This window comes from Pristiophorus japonicus, chromosome 3, assembly GCF_044704955.1.
Source record: "Pristiophorus japonicus isolate sPriJap1 chromosome 3, sPriJap1.hap1, whole genome shotgun sequence".
NCBI classification, from domain to species: domain Eukaryota; kingdom Metazoa; phylum Chordata; class Chondrichthyes; family Pristiophoridae; genus Pristiophorus; species Pristiophorus japonicus.
The window spans coordinates 279,425,341-279,451,558 of record NC_091979.1 but is presented as its reverse complement, the minus strand read 5'-3'; the positions used below and the strand labels follow the sequence as shown (position 1 = coordinate 279,451,558).

At 45.4% G+C, this 26,218-nt stretch overlaps 1 protein-coding gene across 3 annotated transcripts in view; it reads right to left on the bottom strand.

Moving 5' to 3' along the window:
• Positions 1-26,218, bottom strand: part of ptprea (protein tyrosine phosphatase receptor type Ea) — a 346,493-nt gene that overhangs the window by 68,757 nt on the left and 251,518 nt on the right. For all 3 annotated transcript variants that reach the window (XM_070876757.1, XM_070876759.1, XM_070876758.1), the window contains exon 4: positions 5,052-5,137. In XM_070876757.1, coding sequence (XP_070732858.1) covers positions 5,052-5,133 — 82 coding nt within the window. In that variant the 5' untranslated portion in view covers positions 5,134-5,137. The remainder of the gene's footprint in view (positions 1-5,051; positions 5,138-26,218) is intronic.

The window sequence follows — 26,218 nt, the reverse complement described above, 5'->3', positions numbered from 1 at the left end:
ATTAGTTATAGTATACCACAATCCTTTAGAAATGGAATTGTGAGCTTGATTGCTCAGATTAGAATATCAGAGTTGGTTCAGGATGGGAGTCGTTGAAATGAAAAATTGCATAAATAGGACTTTATTATTTCTCCATCACAAATTCTAACAAACCAAAATTACAAGAACCCAAGAAGAGCCAGAAGGATAATTTTGTTAACTTGCTGTACATTGTAAATTCAATTATTTTTAAACATTATTTCCTGAACAATGTTTGTTTCCAACAACTTCCTGTTTTATAATATATTTACCAAATAAAGTTATCAAACAACTTTGTACAGCTGACTGTGTGCGTTTTCTTTTAGCGCGAGCATTTCTGAGTGTTTTGGCCACCTCCAGTTGTATTGAGTAATATTGTTGACATAAATAGCTCACATGCCATCACTAAGCATCTGCTTGATAGATAATGAAACGACATGCCAGGACACGCTGGATCAGCATTCATAGAGTGTAGCTGTACAGCAGGCTTGGGCCAGTTGCAGGCACAACCTTCAGTTTCTAATCTCCCTTGTGGAGGACCCAGAATCTTTGTCTATTGTTTACACATTGTTGTTGTACACTAAATATGGAGCAATCATAAGCACTGGCATCTACTATAAGGAACCTTACGCTGTATAGTACCTAGTAGTTACATTCAGAGGGCCAATATGGACTTATTTTATGTCCCTTACAGACTGAAGGACTGTTAGATCAGGCATGTTTATTTTGTACAATATTAACTCCTTATTTTATTAATCAAAGTTGTATCTTGTTATCCATTCACGAGTTTGTGTTGCTTGCCACAAATGCAAATGATAAAGAGGCTGCTCCAACAGGCTGGCTGGTCAAAGAGCAGCTTGTTCTATTCGCTATTTCTTTGGGCTCAAAGAACGGCAGTGAAAAGATGACATTCTCACAACAGCAATTTCAATCAACAGCAATGTTGTTTACTTGGAAAATTCCTGCTAGCTTTGAAAAAATGTTGATTAGAATAATTTATTTCCAGTAAAATATAAAGCTCAGAATCAAGCAAAATGAATTTGAAAAAAAAAAAATTGTACCCTCTAAATATTAAACTAGCAAAACAGTGATGCTTTCCCCCAGACAAACAAGCAATAGCAATGGTTATTGAACTTATTCAAAAAGCATTCAAAATGGTGGCGTAACAAAAGCCCTCAAACATGAATATGTCAGTGTAAAGCATAAAGTTGCGGGAACTCCAAATGTGCTTACTTTAGTTATTAGAATACACAAACGAAAGTAATCGCAGCATTCAACATGAGTGAGTTTGAGTGAGTTATTATCATTTTTAATTATTAATTATTGTTTAAGGTATAATCTAAAGCCCAGAAACATGCATAAATATTGAGGTTTGAGGAGCCCCGATTTGGGCCTTGAACCTCAGTGACATAGAGAAGACTCTGTTGGAGCAGGCCCCGCAGGTTAGGGCTGGAACGGCCCACGGGTAAGTGATCGGTAGCCAGGGTTGGGATCGTGGGGCTCAGGGGTGGGACTGATCAGTGGCAAGGGGGGAGCGGGGGAGGCTGCAATCAGGGGTCAGGGAGATCGGGTCTGCGGGGGGGCGGAAATGAGATCGGTGGACAGGGCCAGGTCCTGAAGGTCGGGGGAGGGATATCGGTGGCTAGGGCTGGGTCCTGGAGGTCGTATGTCGGGGGTGGGGGAAGGAGGTCGGGGGTGGGCTATCGGTAGCCACGGCTGGGTCCTGGAGGTCGTATGTCGGGGGTGGGGGGAGGGAGGGAGGTTGGGAGGTCAGTGGGGAGGGAGATTGGTGACTAGGGCCTTGTCTTGTAGGTTGTGGGTCAGGGAACTCGGGGCTGGGTGTGGCAGTGATCGGGATGGTGCTTTGCATGTAAGGTACTTAACTTTTTATTGGGTAGTGTTTAGGGTTGGTTTCACGAAATGCAGCCTGCACTGGCGGTGGCTGCGTCAGGGAAAATCAGTATTGCTGTGGAGACCTGGAGCAGGTGTTTGGCCTCTTATTTGCATATGCAAACTGCCTAATGCCCAGATCAGGCATGGGTAAAGGACACCTCTTGTTTGTCCTTACCTAATATGGTGGGTTAAGACAATGGGTCACGTCAATTTTTTTTTGACAGCTGGTTGTTCTCTATATTGTCAATTCAACACCGTCAAATTGTGGAAGTGAAAAGTAAATGCATTTGTATTGAAATAAATTGGAAGTGTAAGTTTCCACCTTAGGCAGAGACTGGCAGTGAAGTGTCAGTTATCCTTTAATATGTTTGATTTATTCTCCGCTATCCCTGTGGGTTAAATGATCTGATAATGTGTTCATGGTGAGTTATGGGTAGATTTTAGCCCCATGGTGGGAGGGCATGGCACAAATTCAAGTGCTGATGTTGTCACGGCCCACATGACTATCCATTTGTGAACATTGCATGGAGCTCTGTGCTGGGAGCATTAAATCGTGAGACTTACAACACAGTGAAAGAGTCTGGATTAATTTTCCTGTTAAACAGCCAGTGTATTCATTAAGATGTATTTGGAAAACCTGTTTTGATTAGTTTAAAAACACACCAGATAACATAAATCACTTTGAAATATCACTGATACGTGGCCATTATAATTAAAATAACACTGCTATTCTGGCTCTTGTCTTTATCCAAACATTTTCTTTATGTCCCTATAAAAGGCTTGTTATGCACAGTGAGGGGGAGAAATTAACCTGGTCTGTGTGCCCTGTTAGCGCCTGCGGGGGGCGGTAATGGGATGCTAAGGGGGTTACTGACCGGGTGTGGCGAAATCACCAACACCCGCAAACTACCCTGGCACTAAGACTTGTTGCCTTGCATTCTTGTGCCCTGGAGATCGTGATGTCATCCGTTGCGCAGCGCCTCGGATCCAATATTTGCTCCCGCCCCCCCTGCAGCATCGCCAGGCGTCAACAACTGCAGCTACAGGAGGCGTTGTCACCTCGGCTGGCTGCTTGGGAAGCGCTACTTAAAGGCAGTGGTGGTCAGTTATGTCCCCATTCTGGTGCCTCCTGCTTTTTTTTGCTCCTGCAATTGCTCAGCCCTGCACTCACTTAGACTGAGGTTGCAATGCACGTAGTGCAGGTGCTGTCACCCTTCCCTTTAAGGGAGGGATGGAACATATAAAGACGGCAGCGTTGCCCATTGGGGCATATAAATTGGCCAGAAAGAGCAGCAAACCCGAGGACTGGGAGAAATTTAGAATTCAGCAGAGGAGGACAAAGGGTTTAATTAGGAGGGGGAAAATAGAGTATGAGAGGAAGCTTGCAGGGAGCATAAAAACTGACTGCAAAAGCTTCTATAGATATGTGAAGAGAAAAAGATTAGCGAAGACAAATGTAGGTCCCTTGCAGTCAGAATCAGGTGAATATATAATGGGGAACAAAGAAATGGCAGACCAATTGAACAAATACTTTGGTTCTGTAATCACTAAGGAAGACACAAATAACCTTCCGGAAATACTAGGGGACCGAGGGTCTAGTGAGAAGGAGGAACTGAAGGAAATCCTTATTAGTCAGGAAATTGTGTTAGGGAAATTGATGGGATTGAAGACCAGAGTACTTAAGGAAGTGGCGCTAAAAATAGTGGATGCATTGGTGATCATTTTCCAACATTCTATAGACTCTGGATCAGTTCCTATGGATTGGAGGGTAGCTAATGTAACCCCACTTTTTAAAAAAGGAGGGAGAGAGAAAACAGGGAATTATAGACCGGTTAGCCTAACATCGGTAGTGGGAAAAATGTTGGAATCAATTATTAAAGATGTAATAGCAGCGCATTTGGAAAGAAGTGACAGGATTGGTCCAAGTCAGCATGGATTTATGAAAGGGAAATCATGCTTGACAAATCTTCTAGAATTTTTTGAGGATGTAACTAGTAGAGTGGACAAGGGAGAACCAGTGGATGTGGTGTATTTGGACTTGCAAAATGCTTTTGACAAGGTCCCACACAAGAGATTACAGTGCAAAATTAAAGCACATGCAGAATATTATCTGAATGGTGACAGATTAAGAAAAGGGGAGGTGCAACGAGACCTGGGGGTCATGGTACATCCGTTATTGAAAGTTTGCATGCAGATACAGCAGGCATTGAAGAAGGCAAATGTCATGTTGGTCTTCATAGCGAGAGGATTTGAGTATATGAGCAGGGAGGTCTTACTACAGTTGTGCAGGGCCTTGGTGAGGCCACACCTTGAATATTGTTGTACAGTTTTGGTCTCCTAATCTGAGGAAGAACATTCTTGCTATTGAGGGAGTGCAGCGAAGGTTCACCAGACTGATTCCCGGGATGGCAGGACTGACATATGAAGAAAGACTGGATCGACTAGACTTATATTCACTAGAATTTAGAAGAATGAGAGGGGATCTCATGGAAACATATAAAATTCTGACGGGATCAGACAGGTTAGATGCAGGAAGAATGTTCCCGATGTTGGGGAAGTCCAGAACCAGGGGTCACAATCTAAGGATAAGGGGTAAGCCATTTAGGACCGAGATGAGGAGAAACTTCTTCACTCAGAGAATTTTGAACCTGTGGAATTCTCTACCACAGAAAGTTGTTGAGGCCAGTTCATTGGATATATTCAAAAGGGAGTTAGATGTGGCCCTTATGGCTAAAGGGATCAAGGGGTATGGAGAGAAAGCAGGAATGGGGTACTGAAGCCATGATCATATTGAATGGTGGTGAAGGCTCGAAGGGCCGAATGGCCTACTCCTGCACCTATTTTCTATGTTTCTATGCTCAGCGCTCTGCCAATACCCCCCCTGTCATTCCCTTTAGTGCTCTCAGGGAAGTGGTTGCACTTGATTTAGTGCTCCACTTCCCTCTTGGAGGGAAAGCGGAAGTTCCTGGCAGAATCAGATCTTTACCGCCCGGTGATACTTTTGCGCTCCCTGAAAAGTTATCGTCTTAAATGGGGCGCTATGCAATTTCTAGCTCATGGCTTCAAACAACAGATTTTAATGATCCTATCATTAATGTCACTTCTGTAAGCATGGACACCATCAGAACCACATTACTTACGGTTAGAGTTAGCAGGTGATTTTGTTGAGTTTATGGGTGTTGACAAATGTGAACTTATATCTTCAGATGTATTACTCATCATGGCACTGCAAGAGCAAGAGCAGAAAAGAGTTAACCAACATAGAGAGAACCTCATTGGAAATTGTCTGATCAACAAATGCAGAGTTACATTTATGTGACTAGGGCATGATTTTATTAACTGAGTAAATTATGAGTAGCTCAGCTACAGTGGCCATGTAATTTCCAGGTCACAGCAGCAAACCTGCGTTAGTATCATCTGATATGATATAACTGCTGTACCTCCTTGGCCCAGATTAAAACACAAGTATATTTTTTGCTGTACTTTATGAGGACATGTTAGTTATTAAGGTCTTTAATAAAGTTTTATCATCAGCAAAGCAAACACGAGAACTCTCTTCCGAATTTCACCACCTTCCCTGCCCTATGTGGAATTTAGACTTGGAAAACAGTAGGCACCCTACCTCAAGCAATCATAGAATCTTACAGCATGAAGGTCATTCAGCCCATCGTGGCTGTGCCGGCTCTTTGAAGGAGCTGTCCAATTTAGCCCCACACCCCAGCTTTTTCCCCATAACCCTGAAAATGAGTTCTCTTCAAGTACATGTCGAACTGCCTTTTGAAATTTCCTACAGAATCTGATTCCACCACCCTTTCAGGTAGTGTGTTCCAGGGGTCTGAAATCGCCCTCAGCAAGAAATTGGGGACAGCACTTTGAATTAGCTGGAAATTTAGTGCCCGGTGGGAGTCGGAGTGAAGAGGTGGGAAATTCGGCTGTTAGTTCAAGAAACCGCCTCCCAGCGCTTTCGGTCACTGTTGGAGGCGGTATCGGGGTCAAGTTAGCGCAGTGGCGGTAATGTCAGCACGATGCGTCGCAACGTCCCTCCCCTTCACTTAAAGGGGAGGGACGCTGCGAGGCCTAGTGAGACCTCCACGGAGCCCACTGAGGTACTAAGGAGGGATTTGGCCAAGAGCGGGTGCCATGCTGCCTGTTGGCGGCTCGGCCGAACTAGCGGCCGCCATTGTCGGGCCAACTCAGGAGTTGGCTGACAATTAAAACAAAATGGCGGCAGTGGTGGTGCACGGCCGCCCCCGCCCGCCCCCCCAAGGCCAGCTTCCCGCCTCGCGGGGCAATTACCCCTGCGGGGCTGAAAAGGAGTCGCCGCCGAGCAGTAAAGAGTCAGCGTGCAGCCGACAAGGGGTTAGAGGCGGTAACGGGCCTTAAAAAAAAAAAGGGCAATTTTGGCCCCAAGACCTTAACAACCCTCTGTGTGAAAACATTTCTCCTGATTCGCCCTCTAGTTCTTTTGCCAATTATTTTAAATCTATGACCTCTGGTTACCAACCCACTTGCCAGAGGAAACAGTTTCTCCTGACTTGCTCTATCAACATCCCTCATAATTTTGAATACCTATATTAGGTCTCACTTTAACCTACTCTGCTCTAAGGAGAACAATCCCAGCTTCTCCAATCTCTCCACATAACTGAAGTCCCTCATCCCTGGTATCATCCTGGTAAACCGCCTCTGTATCCTCTCTGTTATGTATTTAACCCTTGGCAACCTGTATCACACCACTACCAGAGGGCCTACCTGTTGGAATCCCAAGGGAGCCCAGCATCCCTTGGGAGCACTGTATATAAGCAAGCCACCCACGCAGTACCTGCACTCTGGAGTTCTATTAAAGGAGCTAAGGTCACACTTACTCATTGCTCACAATACTCAGTTTCATCCTTTATTATGAGTGTATCACTCTCCTTGACAACCTTCTTAAAGTGTGGTGCCCAGACCTATACACAATACTCTACCTGAGGCCTAACCAGTGATTTGTAAAGGTTTAGCATGACTTAATTGCATTTATAAAACCAAGTATCCTATACTCTTTCTTAACCACCTTTTCACCTTGCCCTGCCATGTTCAAATATTTGTGAATGGGCACCCCCGGTTCCCTCTGCTCTTGCACCCCCTGAAAATTTTAGCTTTAAGATTATATTCCATGCCTCTCCATGTTGTTCCTCCCAAAGTGCATGACTTCACACTTATCCACATTAAATTGCACCTGCCATGTGTCTGCCCATTTAACCCTCCTGAAGTCAGCTACCATCCTCCTCACTATTTATTACGTTGCCAAGTTTTGTATCATTCGCAAACTTTGAAATTTGACTCATTATACCCAAAACCAGGTAATTTATATATAACAAGAAATTCAATCAAGTGATACTTATGGACTCTGGTTAATTCCATGACAATATTTACAGTGGTTGCATTAACAGTTGGAGTGAGCTACAAGCAGCTCTGTAATCTCAGGATTCAGGAATAGTTCGCAAACTAGTCACACATGTTTTATAATAGGAGCTTCCAACACACAGCCTGTGGGACTGATTCAGCTGATAGGCTCCTTTTAATCTGGCCTATGAAGCCTCTGCCAGTTCTTTCATTTTTACACACATGTACACAAAACTAATTTCAATCTTGGCTCAGCTTCAGCTTTATAAATATTTCAAGCTTGGAGTAGGAGAAGCGGGAGCTCCCTGATCTGTTTGAGGCTGAACCACACTGTTCGCAACCTTGGTGTCATATTTGACCCTGAAATGAGCGTCTGGCCGCATAACCACTGCATAACTCAGACCGCCTATTTCCACCTCCGAAACATTGCCCGCCTCCACCCTTGCCTCAGCTCATCTGCTGCTGAAACCCACATCCATGTCTTTGTTATCTCTAGACTTGACTATTCCAATGCACCCCTGGCTGGTCTCCCACATTCTACCCTAAGTAAACTTGAGGTCATCCAAAACTCAGCTGCCCGTGGCCTAACTCGCACCAAGTCCCATTAACCCATCAGCCCTGCGCTCGCCGGTTAAGGAACATCTCAATATCAAAAGTCTCATCCTTGTTTTCAAATCACTCCAGGACCTTTCCCCTTCATATCTCTGTAATCCCCTCCAGCCCCACAACCCACACTCACCCCGCCCACCCCCCCCCCCCCCCTGAGATATCTGCGCTCCTCTAATTCTGCCCTCTTGAGCATCTCTGATTATTATCTTGCAACCATTGGTGGCCTTGCCTTCTGTTGCCTAGGCCCAAAACACTGGAATTGCTGACCTAAACCTCTCCGCCTCTCTTTCCTCCTTTAAGTTGCTCCTTAAAACCTACCTTTATGACCAAGCTTTTGGCCACCTGCCCTAATTTCTCCTTATGTGCCTCGGTGTCAAATATTTTGTCTTATAATACTCCTGTGAAGCACCTTGGGATGTTTTACTACGTTAAAGGTGCTATATAATTACAAGTTGTTGTTGTTGATTGGTGGATTTAGACTAATCAAGGACCAGTCTTTTTGCTCGAATCAGCAATTGGCCGTCATCAGTTCTCCAGATTCAAGGAATTTAAATAGCTGATTCTAAACAATAGAATAAAGGTTTATGAGACTCCAGCAGATGTACTCGTCCAAGGCAAAGACTAAATTGTCATTGTCACAACTGAAAGAAGGACAAGGACAAAATCCACACTGTGGGCCTGCAGCAGATGGCAGACCTTAGCAAGATTCAGTCACAGAGAGGATTATGGGGCAGCGTTCAACTGCGTGACACTGGAATCCACACACTGATTGCTACAACTTCTGGGCCATTCTAAGCAAGCTTCCAATGTAACCAGCAATTTCCTTATTCCAACTCTCATAATTATCTCTGCACTGTCCACACGAAACCAAGTCACAAGGAATTCGACAATATCTGGGAAAGGGAAATGAACCATTATACCCATATAGAAGCAGAAATGTTTCAATCTTTCAGTACCACCCCTGCAAGTAAAAGAGAAGACATACACTGAAGAACAATACAACTGACCTTGCCTTGTCAATTACTGCTGCTGAAATCTGGTTGAGGTTAAAAAGCATGCAAGAAAAAGCCCCATGAGAAGATGACATCACTAAATATATGCTCATTGCAAGATCTTCATCAAGTCGTTAGTGCTCTGCTACTTCCCAAGATGGTGAAAATCAGCTATGGTTACAATGGTCCACAAACTAGGCTATATGGGAAAGCTGATGGAGAAAGTTATCAGATAACATCTCCAATATCACCTTGAGGGGATTGACTTCGACAGACCAAGCAGGATTCAGGGCAGGAAGTACCAGTGACAACTTGCTATGATGTTCGGTGCACATCTACCAAACCTTTAACAGGAAGAGTGGACATTGATGGTGTTCCTGATTGTGGAAAAGGCTTTTGACAAGATTTGACAAAATGGGATGCCATACGCCATCTTGTAGCTTTACATCACCCGTCAGTTGATTCCAGGGCATTGAATTTTCAGGCAGGGTACACAATTGTTATTAGAGTTGGCAGTGCAATCGCTACTCGGTTTTGCCCAATGGCAGGAGTTTCCAGGGCTCTGTTCTTAGCCTACTTTTGCTCCTTATGTCAAAGACATTCCACCACCCAAACAAAGCTTTGGGCCTTCTCACAGCTTGCTGCGAGAAAACTGTTCCACTGGTGGGAGCCCAGGACAAGGTAGCATAACCTTAAAATCAGAGCTAGGCCATTCAGGAGAGAAGTTAGGATACACTTCTTCACACAAAGGGTGGTAGAAGTGTGGAACTCTCTCCCACAAAAAGCAGTAAATGCTAGTTCAATTAATAATTTGAAATTTGAGATCGATAGATTTTGCTAGTCAAAGGTATTGAGGGATATGGAGCAAAGGCGGGTAAATGGAGTTCGGATACAAATCAGCCATGATCTCATTGAATGGCAGAGAGGCTGAATGACCTACTCCTGTTCCCACATCACCATTTCCATCTTATCCACGAGTTCAGAAATAGCATCAGAAAAACGGCAGATGCTTGGATGACCGAGTGGAATGGGAGTTTGTGTGTACAAGGGATTTTCACAATTTTATGTATGGGATCTTCCATTTTTGGTGGATGGGTAGTCACACCTTTTTATATATGCAGGCAGGTTCTAGCATCTTTATGTTCGGTGTCTCCATTTTTTTGTGTCGAGAAAGAAATGAAGGAAAAAGCGTGTGCATTTGTATAAAGCCTTTCACATCCTCAGATTAGTTGGTCATTTTTTTAAATATAGGGATTGAAATTTTCTCTGTTGAGGCTCATCTCTCTGTACAGTCATACGCAGCCTACTCATTAGTTTTGACATGTGTACCCAGCTCCAAATGTTGAACATCCTTATGATATGACATTCTCTGAACCACAGACAGTTACAATCCAAATCTAATAATAGTAATATCTATGTACAAATTGAGTGTCATAATGCAAAGGCATCAGTACATGACTAGAGATGGGCAGCTAATTCTCATTAGGTTAGATTATAAGATCCTTGGTGCAATGTATTTGCTTCATGGGTTCTTTGCTTAAGAATTCAGAGCAACACATTGCTATTAAGAACTAGTTGGTTTATTAGCAAAGGTTTAACAATCACACTATACATTACCAGTTCATTCACCAGGCTCACAACCACATGGATCCCCTGAACCCAACTGGCTGGGGTTTTATTGAGTCTTGTGAACATCATGTGACTGGCTAAACCACCCCCAACTCAACAGCTCTACAACTATTTTAGTTGTGCACTTTAATCAAGTGCCTCCTGGTTAAGGTGGCGGGGAGGCACACTCCAAACACTTTCAAACAAGTGCCCCCTTGTTTTTTTTTGAGGGCACTAAAAACACAAATTATATGAGTGCCCCCTGGCTAAAAGGTGGGGGGGGGGGGGGGGGAAGAAACTAAAATCAACAAACATAGACAAATTAAACTTTAAACATTAATGATCAAATTAAAATTTAGTTGCCAGGGGTGATGATGTACTCCAGTCCCTCTGGTGCCCACCTCTCGCGGAAGGCCATGAACGTACCGGTGGACACCGCGTGCTCCATCTCCAGGGATACCCTGGCTCGGATGTAACCGCAGAAGAGAGGCAGGCAGTTCAACAGCTCTACAACTCTTTTGTTGGCAACAGCTCTACAACTCTTTTGATTGGAGAAAAATAAACATTAACTCAAGTGCCCCCTGATCTGGGGGACACTCCAAACACTTTCAAACAAGTGCCCTTTTTTTTGTTGTGTTTTTTTGTGTTTTCTTTGGGCACTAAAACCATAAATTTACAAGTGCCTCCTATAAAAGGGGAGGGGGACACTAAAACCGGCAATTAAAACAAATTAAACTTTAAAACATATAAAATCAAATTAAAATTTGGTTGCCGGGGGTAACAATTCACTCCAGTCGCTCCGGCGTCCACCTCTTGCGGAAGGCCGCGAGCGTACCGGTGGACACCGTGTGCTCCATCTCTAGGGACACCCTGGCCTGGATGTAAGCGTGGAAGAGAGGCAGGCAGTCAGGCTGAACAACCCCCTCGACCGCCCGCTGCCTGGACCGGCAGATGGCCCCCTTGGCTGTGCCCAGGAGCAGTCCTACGAGGTCAACAGCTCTACAACTCTTTTGGGGTAAACAAAATTAAACATTAAATCAAGTGCCCCCCAATCTGGGGGACACTCCAAACACTTTTCACGTGCCCTTTTTTGGTTTTTTTGGGGGGTGTTTTTTTGGGTGATTTTTGTGGGGTTTTTTGTTTTTTTGGGCACTAAAATCATAATTTTTCAAGTGCCCCCTATAAAAGTGGAGGGGGACACTAAAACCGGCATTGGAAATAAATTAGAGTTTAGAACATATAAAATCAAATTAAAATTTGGTTGCCGGGGGTAATGATGCACTCCAGTCCCTCCGGCGCCCATCTCTCGTGGAAGGCCGCGAGCGTACCGGTGGACACCGCGTGCTCCATCTCTAAGGACACCCTGGTCCGGATGTAGGCGCGGAAGAGAGGCAGGCAGTCAGGCTGAACGACCCCCTCGACCGCCCGCTGCCTGGACCGGCTGATGGCACCCTTGGCCGTGCCCAGGAGCAGTCCTACGAGGTCAACGGCTCTACAAACCTGTGAGCCTATTCACAGGTGCATACATTACACTTGGGAACATTCTACACACATTTCAGGAAAAAATAGCAGCACCTTCTCAAGAGTGCAAAATAACTTTTAAAGAAATCAAAGCAGCCAAATATCTGGCAAATTACATATCTCAATTATGGCCATCACACAAACAGTTAAATATAATTACAGACTAGGAGCCACTCTCCCTCTGGCCATACACAATTGAAGATAAATACTATGATGCTTTGCAATCAGGTGACAGGATTAAAAAATAGGTCAGTAAGTGAGAAAACACAAATTACCAGAACAACAGAGGTAACATTACAGTAATTCAAAATGTCTGCCTGTGCCAGATCTATAACCTTTCAATAACTTCTTTATATCACTGTTTTAGTCTTTGTTTATGATATCATTTTCGGTGGGATTTGTTTTAATTAGATTACTTGCTATTGATGTACGAAAAACATTATCACCATTTAAAAAAATCTGAGATGTTGAATAACAAACCAACAATCTATTCACACCATTATCTTCATAGAAACATAGAAAATAGGGGCAGGAGTAGGCTATTCGGCCCTTCGAGCCTGCACCACCATTCAATAAGATCATGGCTGATCATCACCTCAGTATCCCTTTCCCGCTTTCTCTCCATACCCCTTGATCCCTTTAGCCGTAAGGGCCATATCTAACTCCCTCTTGAATATATCCAATGAACTGGCATCAATAACTCTCTGCGGCAGGGAATTCCACAGGTTAACAACTCTCTGAGTAAAGAAGTTTCTCCTCATCTCAGTCCTAAATGGTCGATCATAGGCAGTCCCTCGGAATCAAGGAAGACTTGCTTCCACTCTTAACAATGAGTCCTTAGATGGCGGAACAGTCCAATACGAGAACCACTGTCCCTGTCTCAGGTGAGACAGATAGTCGTTGAGGGAAAGGGTGGGTGTGACAGGTTTGCCGCACACTCTTTGGTTCTGTCTTCATGAAGGAAGACACAAATAACCTTCCGGAAATACTAGGGGACCGAGGGTCTAGTGAGGAGGAGGAACAATTCACTAAATATATTCAAAAAGGAATTAGATGAAGTCCTTACTACTAGGGGGATCAAGGGGTATGGTGAGAAAGCAGAAATGGGGTACTGAAGTTGCATGTTCAGCCATGAACTCATTGAATGGTGGTGCAGGCTAGAAGGGCCGAATGGCCTACTCCTGCACCTATTTTCTATGTTTCTATGTTTCTAACTGAAGGGAATCCTTATTAGGTGGGAAATTGATGGGATTGAAGGCCAATAAATCCCCGGGGCCTGATAGTCTGCATCCCAGTGTGCTTAAGGAAGTGGCCCTCGAAATAGTGGATGCATTGGTGATCTTTTTCCAACAGACTATCGACTCTGGATCAGTTCCTATGGACTGGAGGGTAGCTAATGTAACACCACTTTTTAAAAAAGGAGGGAGAGGGAAAACGGGTAATTATAGACCGGTTAGCCTGACATTAGTAGTGGGGAAAATGTTAGAATTAATTATTAAAGATGAAATAGCAGCACATTTGGAAATCAGTGACAGGATCGGTCCAAATCAGCATGGATTTATGAAAGGGAAATCATGCTTGACAAATCTTCTGGAATTTTTTGAGGATGTAACTAGTAGAGTGGACAAATGGATTTGGTGTATTTGGACTTTCAAAAGGCTTTTGACAAGGTCCCACATAAGAGATTGGTGTGCAGAATTAAAGTATTGGGGGTAATGTACTGAAGTGGATAGAGAACTGGTTGGCAGACAGGAAGCAGAAAGTTGGGATAAACGGGTCCTTTTCAGAATGGCAGGCAGTGACTGGTGGGGTGTCGCAGGGCTCAGTGCTAGGACCCCAGCTATTTACAATATATATTAATGATTTAGATGAAGGAATTGAGTGTAATATCTCCAAGTTTGCAGATGACACTAAGCTGGCTGGCAGTGTGAGCTGTGAGGAGGACGCTAAGAGGCTACAGGGTGACTTGGACAGATTAGGTGAGTGGGCAAATGCATGGCAGATGCAGTTTAATGTGGATAAATGTGAGGTTATCCACTTTGGGAGCAAAAACACGAAGGCAGAATATTATCTAAATGGCGGCAGATTAGGAAAAGGGGAGGTGCAACGAGACCTGGGTGTCATGGTACATCAGTCATTGAAAGTTGGCATACAGGTACAGCAGGCGGTGAAGAAGGCAAATGGTATGTTGGCCTTCATAGCTAGGGGATTTGAGTATAGGAGCAGGGAGGTCTTACTGCAGTTGTGCAGGGCCTTGGTGAGGCCTCACCTGGAATATTGTGTTCAGTTTTGGTCTCCTAATCTGAGGAAGGACGTTTTTGCTATTGAGGGAGTGCAGTGAATGTTCACCAGACTGATTCCAGGGATGCCAGGACTGACATGTGAGGAGAGAATGGATCGACTGGGCCTGTATACACTGGAGTTTAGAAGGATGAGAGGGGATCTCATAGAAACATATAAAATTCTGACGGGACTGGACAGGTGAGATGCAGGAAGAATGTTCCCAATGTTGGGGAGGTCCAGAACCAGAGTACACAGTCTAAGGATAAGGGGTAAGCCATTTAGGACTGATATGAGGAGAAACTTCTTCACTCAGAGAGTTGTTAACCTGTGGAATTCCCTACCGCAGAGTGTTGCTGATGCCAGTTCATTGGATATATTCAAGAGGGAGTTAGATATGGCCCTTACGGCTAAGAAAGCGGGAAAGGGGTGCTGAGGTGAATGATCAGCCATGATCTTATTGAATGGTGGTGCAGGCTCGAAGGGCCGAATGGCCTACTCCTGCGCCTATTTTCTATGTTTCTATGTTTCTTTCCGCTGCCTGCACTTGATTTCTGCACGCTCTCGGCGATGAGACTTGAGATGCTCAGCACCCTCCTGGATGTACTTCCTCCACTTATGGTGGCCTTTGGCCAGGGACTCCCAGGTGTCAGTGGGGATGTTGCACTTTTTCAGGGAGGCTTTCAGGGTGTCCCTGTAACGTTTCCTCTGCCCACCTTTGGATCGTTTGCCGTGAAGGAGTTCCGAGTAGAGCACTTGCTTTGGGAGTCTCGTGTATGGCATGCAAACGATGTGGCCTGCCTAACGGAGCTGATCAAGTGTGGTCAGTGCTTCAAGTTGGGGATGTTGGCCTGGTCGGGGACGCTAATGTTGGTGCGTCTGTCTTCCCTAGGGATTTGTAGGATCTTGCGGAGGCATCATTGGTGGTATTTCTCCAGCGACTTGAGGTGCCTACTGTACATGGTCCATGTCTCTGAGCCATACAGGAGGGCAGGTATCACTACAGCCGGGCAGGTATCACTACAGCCCTGTAGACCATGAGCTTGGTGGCAGTTTTGAGGGCCTGGTCTTCAAACACTCTTTTCCGAAGGCTGCCGAAGGCTGCACTGGCGCCCTGGAGGCAGTGTTGGATCTCCTCATCAATGTCTGCTCTTGTTGATAAGAGGCTCCCGAGGTATGGGAAATGGTCCACGTTGTCCAGGGTTGCATGGACCTTGATGACTGGGGTGCAATGCTGTACGGCGAGGAGAGGCTGGTGGAGGATCTTTGTCTTACGGATGTTTAGCCTAAGGCCCATGCTTTCGTATGCCTTACACCACATCACCACACAATCACCATCCACTGTATTCCTCTTTCACAGGGAATGGATTAGGGTGAAATTAGAGTGCATCAACATCGAGGACAACATAAATGAGAAATAGGACTTTTTCCCGCTGTGTCAGATGCGTCAGCATTAACGATTCCTTATAAAACTTAAATTTCCACATTAGTCAAAGTTATCACCTCTCACCAGTGACACTGCCTGAGGATCCCAAAGATTTATATCCTCTCTCACGACTGGATAGGTGAAAGGTCAGTATTCTGGCCGACTGAACCACACCATTCCAATTCTATCCCACACAGTCTCTCTGCAGTATCTCATAAAGCCTTTGCACCCATTTTGCAGACCTTTGCTGATTCAGCCTGTGGGAAATGCAACAGCACAATCAATTATAAATTGATAACATTCCCCAACTGGAGAAAAAAAGTAGGCCCTTAATCTACAGTTATTGAGGACTTCAATTACACAGTGATTCAGTGTAAAAAACACACATGTTCATGCAATATCCTTCACTGCCACACAAGATCTCTAGCTATATTACTGGTGTCAAATAGTACAGATGTAACTTGGTAAGTGTGTGTCTGCACAGAATATGTGAATAATTTCTCTTCACTTTTAATGTATATAGAGCCCTGATCCACAACAAATGACTCCGATCCATCGATTAGTGTTCCACTGTACAGTATAGAAGTTACAAAGTGCACAGATGACATCTAATGGTGGATAATGGGCAGTGCAATAAAGCTTTCTTTTTGAAAGTCAGCCTGTCGATTGTATTGCTTGAGGTTGCGTTTCAGGAGTGATGGGACACAAGTCTGCATCTGCACTGTCCCAGTGAACTCCTGATTCCAACCAGGCCACCATAGGCAGCTGCCAAATGGAGACAAGCCATCACCCCACAGGAACAAAGCCCAGATTTTCCCATTGGCATTACTTTAACACTGGCACTAAACTATTCTGTGGTTGCTGGCAGTAAAATAACACAAACAAATGTCTAAGTTTATAGGGGCAAGGACTCCGTTTTAGTAGAATTCTTTTATTTGCTGTGTGAAGTTAGGATAGTACTGCAGGATACCGCCATAATCTATTCCTTTGCCTGGACAGCAAGATTAGGAGAGGAAGCAGCACTGAATCCCAACTGAGACAGTGTTGCTCAACCCATGGAACTCTGCCCAGCAAGACGTCAATGCCTTCAGGAGAGAAGGAGGGGAAGGAAGAAGATTGTTGGAAAATAGAAGGGAGGAAAACAAGCAACCTCCTTATAAGCTGAGTAGATACGACACACTGTTACCAAGATAAAATGGAAAACAAACAAAGAATAGTAACATTTTAAAAAAACAGGAAGCAAGAACCTAAGGTATTAAGTCATTTGGCATTTTTGTATAAGGAACAAAGCCAAGTGACATCAAGGGATAGAAATTCGGCGATTTTGCGATCGGGTTTTTGGTGCTATTTCACCCTTTTTGGCGAAAACCCGGTCGGCAGGAAATTTGGTAACTTTTGGGGCTGTGCTTTCCATATACCGCTGGGCAGAGGAGCGTCGTGCAACACCGGAAATAGCATTTTCATCAAAAATTTGGCTCTCTCCACACTCGTATTCTGCACTCAGAATACCGACAGGGAAAATCCTGTTGTAGCAGCCCTGCCAGCAGCAGTAAGTATGAAGACCTGCAAAAAGGTAAGTTAAAGTTTTTATTTTTTAATTCTTTTTCCGCGATTCGATAGATAAGTGTCTTGTAAATGTTTTGTGAATTTTTTTGTTTGTTTTTTTCCAATTGACTTTTTAGGTACTTTTCCGCCCTCCCAAGGCCCAACTTGCAGCGGTATTGGCCTCGGACTAAAGTTGCGCCGCGAATCTTCGTGCAATGCCGATTTTTACCGCTGCGCAAATTAAAGTTTAAATTTCCGGCCTGATAGCGATAGCGATAGCGAAGCGAAAACGGTAATTTTGGCAAAAGAATACTGTTTTCACTGAGAACTAAATATCTAGCCCACAATGTTGGTGATGGGCAGAAAAGGAAAAACACTGAAACAAAAGTCAAATCTGAAGAGCCACTGAGTTCAATGAAGGACTCTGTTGAAAACCACAAGTGAGAAACTCCGAGATAGTGAGGACCACAACCAATAATCATGTGATTCAGACCAGGGTGAACTGGAGGAAATAGAACTAATGTTGAATATTTTGTTGTGAAGTTTTCAAAATTACAAATTTAGCACATCTTTATTCAATAAGGGGTTATAAAAATCCTGCAACAAAATTGGTTAAGACATCCTGAGAAATATTATTAAATCAAAATTCAGTTTCCAGGAACTGGTAAAGTCAATTGGCCAGCCAGCCATCTTCTTCATTGTATGCAGGGAACATACAAGAAAGGAGCATGGTCATATAGGTAAGTGTGAGGCACAGGTAGAGAGAGGGTTTCTGCTATCCTATTCCTTCTCGAGACGTTGTTGGACTGGGTCACTTCTCTTGTGCATCTGGAAACAGATGCAACTGTGCTTCTATCTTCGGGTTTGCATCAGCCTGTGCCTCCCTCTGTGGGGATGTGCAGTGGGATTGATAGGGGGTCTTTGTTGTTAGAGTCTCCTGGATTGGGGGTCCAAACTGCTTAGTGCTGACCCAGGTCTAGTGGAGGTTGTATATCAAATGCTCGGAGTGGTAAGTATCCCACAAATAATTAATCAACATGTTTGTGATGGCAGTGGTGATGGGATATGGCATCGCCATAGCAGCAAATTAGATTTTTTTTCTCAGCTAGCAGTGAGAGTTGTGTTACTCTGAGCATTTCTGGCAACCCTCGAGCCCCTGGCGACAGGGTGATTGCCACCCTCCCAAAAGCAAAGTAAGCAACTGTGAATCTCCAAACCACCGGAACAAACAGAAAATCCTCATCCTGATCACAGCAACTCTGAGCATTGGCAGTGATGAGGGAGGGGAATGGGCAACTGGAGGTAAGGGAAAGAAGGAGACAAAAAGACCAGATTTAAATGATTGCTAATCAGAGGATTGGAAAGAAAAAGGAAAAAAAAGGATAAAAGGAAAAAAGGTAGGTAGGTAGATAATACTTAGTACCTTTCACGGCCACTGGACATCTCAAAGTGCATTACAGCCAATGAAGTACTTTTGGAGTGTGGTCACTGTTGTACACAAGAGATTAGTGTGCAAAATTAAAGCACATGGTATTGGCGGTAATGTATTGACGTGGATAGAGAACTGGTTGGCAGACAGGAAGCAAAGAGTAGGAACAAATAGGTCCTTTTCAGAATGGCAGGCAGTGACTAGTGGGGAAGAGCCAGTTTCAGTGCTGTTACCCTAGCTATTTACAATATACATTAATGATTTGGACGAAGGAATTGAATGTAATATCTCCGAGTTTGCAGATCACACTAAGCTGGGTGGCAGTGTGAGCTGTGAGGAGGCTGCAGGGTGACTTGGACATGTTAGGTGAGTGGGCAAATGCATGGCAGATACAGTATAATGTAGATAAATGTGAGATTATCCACTTTGGTGGCAAAAACAGGAAGACAGAATATTATCTGAATGGTGACAGATTAGGAAAAGGGGAGGTGCAACGAGACCTGGATGTCATGGTAAATCAGTCATTAAAAGTTGGCATACAGGTACAGCAGGCGGTGAAGGCGGCAAATGGCATTTGGTCTTTGTTGTGCACCTGTAAAGCATGCACTCCCATGTTCTGCCACCAGGGAGCACATCCCCTGAAGTCCCAAGGTATCCCAGCATCCCTTGGGAGCACTGTATATAAGCCGGCTCCTAAGGCCTGTTACTCACTCTGGAGTGTCATAATAAAGACTGAGGTCACTGTTACTTTAACCTCCCTGTGTGCAGTCTCATCTGTGTTAGGAACACAATAACTGGCGACGAGTACACGAATCCAACGCAAAGATGCAGCAAACTGCGGGCATCCTGGAGAAGTTCTCGGAGGGTGAGGACTGGGAAGCCTATGTTGAATGGCTAGACCAGTACTTTGTAGCCAATGAGCTGGATGGAGAAGGAAGCGCTGCTAAAAGGAGAGCGGTCCTCCTCACAGTCTGCGGGGCACCGACCTGCAGCCTCATGAAGAATCTTCCGGCTCCAGTGAAACCTACAGAAAAGTCGTATGAGGAACTGTGTACACTGGTTCGGGAGCATCTTAACCCGAGGGAGAGCGTGCTGATGGCGAGGTATCGGTTCTATACGTACCAGCGATCTGAAGATCAGGAAATGGTGAGCTACGTTGCCGAGCTAAGGCGACTTGCAGGACAATGTAAGTTTGATGGCTACCTGGAGCAAATGCTCAGAGACTTTTTTGTACTGGGCATTGGCCACGAGACCACCCTACGAAAACTTCTAACTGTAGAGACACCGACCCTCAGTAAGGCCATTGCGATAGCACAGGCATTTATGTCCACCAGTGATAACACCAAACAAATCTCTCAGCACACAAGTGCTAGCAATGTTCATAAATTAACTGGAACTGTGTTTATGAGCAGAAATGTACAGGGCAGAAACCACGAGTCTGCAACTGCCAGCAGGCCTCAGGTGACCCAGATGACTCAGAGTCCGCAACAAAGGATGAATGCAAGGCAATTCACACCTTGTTGGTGTTGTGGAGGCTTCTATTCAGCCTATTGATGCCGCTTCAAAGGGTATGTTTGCAAGAGCTGTGGAACAATGGGGCACCTCCAATGAGCTTGCAGACGAGCTGCAAGCTCTGAAAAACCTGCTAACCACCGCATGGCAGAGGAAGATCGGTCCATGGTGGATCAAAGCAATTTCGAGCCTCAGAGAGAGGAGGCAGTTGCTGAAGTACACGGGGTGCACACATTTTCGATGAAATGTCCACCTATAATGCTAAACGTAAAATTGAATGGCTTACCTGTAGCCATGGAACTGGACACTGGCGCTAGCCAATCCATCATGAGTAAAAAGATGTTTGAGAGACTGTGGTACAACAAGGCATCCAGACCAGCCCTGAGCCCCATCCACACGAAACTGAGAATGTACACCAAAGAGCTTATCACTGTCCTGGGCAGCGCCATGGTCAAGGTCACCTACGAGGGCATGGTGCACGAACTGCCACTCTGGATTGTCCCGGGCGATGGCCCCACACTGCTTGGAAGGAGCTGGCTAGGCAAAATCCGCTGGAACTGGGATGATATCCGAGCGCTATCACATGTCAATGAGGTCTCATGTACCCAGGTTTTTAACAAATTTCCTTTCCTTTTTGAGCCAGGCATTGGAAACTTTTCCGGGGCGAAGGATCGGATCCACTTGGTCCCAGAAGCATGACCCATTCACCATAAGGCGCGAGTGGTACCTCACATGATGAGGGAGAGAGTGGAAATCAAGCTGGACAGGCTGCAACGCGAGGGCATCATCTCCCCAGTGGAATTCAGCAAGTGGGCCAGCCCGATTGTTCCAGTACTCAAAAGTGATGGCATGGTCAGGATTTCTGGCGATTATAAAGTAACTTAGTCGTTTCTCGCTACAGGACCAATACCCGCTACCTAAGGCAGACGACCTATTTGCGGCGCAGGCAGGAGGCAAGACGCTCACAAAGCTCGACCTAACTTCGGCCTACATGATGCAGGAGCTGGAAGAGTCTTCGAAGGGCCTCACCTGCATCAACACACACAAGGGATTGTTCATCTATAACAGATGCCCGTTTGGAATTCGGTCGGCTGCAGCGATCTTCCAGAGAAACATGGAGAGCCTACGCAAGTCGGTACCAGGCATGGTGATTTTTCAGGACGACATATTGGTCATGGGTCGGGACACCCTCGAGCACCTACAAAACCTGGAGGAGGTCCTCCAGCGACTGGATTGCGTAGGGCTGGGGCTGAAGAGGTCGAAATGCCTCTTCATGGCAACAGAAGTGGAGTTTTTGGGAAGAAAAATTGCGGCAGATGGCATTCGGCCCACAGACGCCAAAACAGAGGCGATCATGAATGTGCCCAGCCCACAGAACATCATGGAGCTGCGGTCGTTCCTGGGACTCCTCAATTATTTTGGTAACTTCCTACCGGGGTTAAGCACCCTCTTAGAGCCCCTACATGTGTTATTGCATAAAGGTGAGAACTGGGTATGGGGAAAAACATCAAGTAATTGCTTTTGAGAAAGCCAGAAACATTTTCTGCTCCAACAAGCTGCTTGTATTGTATAACCCATGTAAAAGACTCATGCTAGCATGTGATGCGTCGTCGTACGGAGTCGGGTGTGTATTACAACAAGCTATCATTGCGGGGAAGTTGCAACCTGTCGCCTATGCTTCCAGGAGCTTGTCCAAGGCCGAGAGTGCCTACAGCATGATTGAGAAAGAGGCATTAGCGTGTGTGTTCGGGGTAAAGAAAATGCATCACTACCTGTTTGGCCTCAAATTTGGGCTGGAAACCGATCACAAGCCCCTCATATCCCCGTTCGCTGATAAATACTAATGCCTCAGCCCGCATACAAAGGTGGGCACTTGCGCTATCAGCGTATAACTATACCATCCACCACAGGCCAGGTACCAAGAACTGTGCGGATGCTCTCAGTCGGCTACCATTGCCCATCATGGGGTTGGAAATGGCGCAGCCTGCAAACTTGTTGATGGTGGCGCTGCCCGCAGATTTGTTGATGGTCATGGAAGCGTTTGAAAATGATAAATTACCTGTCACGGCCCGCCAGATTAGAACTTGGACCAGACAAGGTCCTCTGCTGTCCCTAGTAAAAAACTGTGTACTGCATGGGAGCTGGGCCAGCATCCCCATTGAAATGCAAGAGCTAATCAAGCCGCTCCTGAGGCGAAAGGATGAGCTGTCCATTCAGGCAGACTGACTGTTGTGGGGTAACTGCGTAGTGCTACCCAAAAGGGCAGGGAGATGTTCATTTCGGATCTCCACAGCACACACCCGGGTATAGTAATGATGAAAGCAATAGCCAGATCCCACGTGTGGTGGCCCGGTATTGACTCTGACTTAGAGTCCTGTGTTCGGCAATGCAGCGTGTGCTCAATTGAGCAACGCGCCCAGAGAGGCACCACTAAGTTTGTGGTCCTGGCCCTCCAGACCATGGTCGAGGATCCATGTCTACTATGCGGGCCCGTTTCTTGGTAAAATGTTCCTGGTGGTGGTGGATGCTTTTTCAAAATGGATTGAACATGAAATAATGTTGCTAAGCACTGCCACTACTGAAATCCTGAGGGCCATGTTTGCCAACCACGGCCTGCCTGACATACTGGTCAGTGACAACGGGCCATGTTTCACCAGTGCCGAATTTAAAGAATTCATGACCCGCAATCAAACATGTCACCTTGGCCCCGTTTAAACCAGCCTCCAATGGGCAGGCAGAGCGGGCAGTACAAACTATCAAACAGAGCCTTAAACGAGTCACAGAAGGCTCACTCCTAATCCGCCTGTCCCGAGTACTGCTCAGCTACCGCACGAGACCCCACTCGCTCACAGGGGTGCCCCCGGCTGAGCTACTCATGAAAAGGACACTTAAAACCAGACTCTCGCTGGTTCACCCCAACCTGCATGATCAGGTAGAGAGCAGGGGGCAGCAACAAAATGTAAACGATGATCGCGCCACTGTGTCATGGGAAATTGATCTGAATGATCCTGTGTATGTGCTAAATTATGGTCATGGTCCCAAGTGGATCGCAGGCATGGCGATAGCTAAAGAAGGGAATAGGGTGTTTGTAGTCAAACTAGAAAATGGACAAATTTGCAGAAAGCACCTGGACCAAACGAGGCTGCGGTTCACAGATTGCCCTGAACAACCCACAGCAGACACCACCTTTTTCGAGCCCACAACACACACCCAAAGGATCAACGACACCACCCCGGACCAGGAAATCGAACCCATCACACCCAACAGCCCAGCAAGGCCAGGCTCACACAGCAACCCTGCAGGGCCAACAACACGTCAGCCCAGCGAGGGCACAGCTAACACACCAGAACAGACATTTGTACCAAGGTGGTCCACCAGGGAAAGAAAGGCTCCCGACCGCCTCACTTTTAAATAGTTTTCACTTTGACTTTGGGGGGGGGGGAGTGATGTTGTGTATCTGTAAAGCATGCACTCCCATGTTCCACCACCAGGGAGCTCATCCCCTGAAGTCCCAAGGGATCCCAGCATACCTTGGGAGCACTGTGTATAAGCCGGCCCCTAAGGCCTGTTACTCACTCTTGAGTGTCTTAATAAAGACTGAGGTCACTGTTACTTTAACCTCCGTGTGTGCAGTCTCATCTGTGTTAGGAACACAATAGTCTTCATAGCGAGGATTTGAGTATAGGAGCAGGGAGGTCTTACTGCAGTTGTACATGGCCTTGGTGAGGCCACACCTTGAATATTGTGTACAGTTTTGGTCTCCTAATCTGAGGAAGGACATTCTTGCTATTGAGGAAGTGGAATAAAGATTCACCAGACTGATTCCCGGGATGGCAGGACTGACATATGAAGAAAGACTGGATCGACTAGGCTTATATTCACTGGAAGTTAGAAGAATGAGAGGGGATCTTATAGAAACATATAAAATTCTGACGGTTTTGAACAGGTTAGATGCAGGAAGAATGTTCCCGATGTTGGGGAAGTCCAGGACCAAGGGTCACAGTCTAAGGATAAGGGGCAAGCCATTTAGGACCGAGATGAGGAGAACTTCACTCAGAGAATTGTGAACCTGTGGAATTCTCTACCACAGAAAGTTGTTGAGGCCACTTCATTAGATATGTTCAAAAGGGAGTTAGATGTGGCCCTTACGGCTAAAGGGATCAAGGGGTATGGAGAGAAAGCAGGAAAGGGGTACTGAAGTTACACGATCATCCATGATCATATTGAATGGTGGTGCAGGCTCGAAGGGCCGAATGACCTACTCCTCCACCTATTTTCTATGTTTCTATGTAATGTAGCACCAAATACTTGTGATATTGGGGAAGGGAGTAATTTTATTAAATAAATGCTGAGATCATGTAAACTAGGCAAGATAGGGGTTCTTTCCTCCAAACATGTTTCACAATCAGGATAAACCACACCCCTTCACAGCTTGCAGTGATTTGGATTTACTACCTTGTGTCTTCTTTATCCATCCTGACAAATTCCATGGATCTCTTCCCTGGTTTCTTAGCTGTATGATGTTTCCAGGATTCAGCATTACTCCTTCTCACCGTGAGATGGAGCAAGAGAGTATTAAAAGAAGATAAAGCTGTCCCAGCTGCTCCAGTGGAAATCAAAGTATTAAGAGAGCATTAATAATATGCTGATGTTTGGCAAAATAGAATCATAGAAATTTACAGCACGGAAGGAGGCCATTTCGGCCCATCGTGTCCGCGCCGGCCGACCAAGAGCTATGCAGCCTCATCCGACTTTCCAGTTGGTCCATTGCCCTGTAGGTTATGGCACTTTAAGTGCACATTCAAGTATTGTATAAATGTGGTGAGGGTTTCTGCCTCTACCACTCTCAGGCAATGAGTTCCGGACCCCCACTACCCTCTGGCTGAAAACATTTCCCCTCATATCTCCTCTAAACCTCCCCCCAATTACTTTAAATCTATGTACCCTGGTTGTTGACCCCTCTGCCAAGGGGAACAGGTCCTTCCTATCCACTCCAACATAACTTTCATAATTTTATACACCTCTATCAGGTCTCCCCTCAGCCTCTTCTGTTCCAAAGAAAGCCTTCCCAGCATCTCCAATCTTTCCTCATAGCCAAAATTCTCCAGTCCAGGCAACATTCTTGTAAATCTCCTCTGCACCCTTTCCAGTGTAATCACATTTTTCTTGTAATGTGGTGACCAGAACTGCACACAGTACTCCAGCTGCGGCCTTACCAGTGTTTTATACAGTTCAAGCATAACTCCCTTGCTCTTGTATTCCATGGCTCTACTAATAAAGACGAGTATTCCACATGCTTTCTTAACCATCGTATCTACCTGGCCTGCTACCGTTAGGGATCTGTGGATCTGCACTCCAAGGTCCCTTTGTTCCTCTACACTTCTCAATGTCCTACCATTTAATGAGTGTTTCCTTGCCTTGTTAGGCCTCCCCAAATGCATTACCTCACACTTATCCGGAGTGAATTCCATTTGCCACTGTTCTGCCCACCTGACCAGTACATTGATATCTTCCTGCAATCCGCAGCTTTCTTCTTCATTATCAATCACGCAGCCTATTTTCGTGTAGTCTGCAAACTTCTTAATCATACCCCCAACATTCAAGTCCAAGTCATTGATATATACCACAAAAAGCAAGGGACCCAGCACTGAATCCTGCAGAACCCAATTGGATACAGCCTTCTAGTCACAAAAACACCCATCAACTATTACCCTTTGCTTCCTGCATCTGAGCCAATTTTGGATCCAATTTGCCACTTTGCCCTGGATGCCATGGGCTTTTACTTTCGTGACTAGTCTGCCATGTGGAACCTTATCAAAAGCTTTGCTAAAATCCAAGTACATATACGCACTGCCCTCATCGACCATCCTGGTTACATCCTCGAAAAATTCAATCAAGTTGTCAGACACAACCTTCCCTTAACAAATCCATGCTGACTGTCCATGATTAATCATGTCTTTCCAAATGAAGATATATACTGTCCCTCAGGAGTTTTTCCAATAA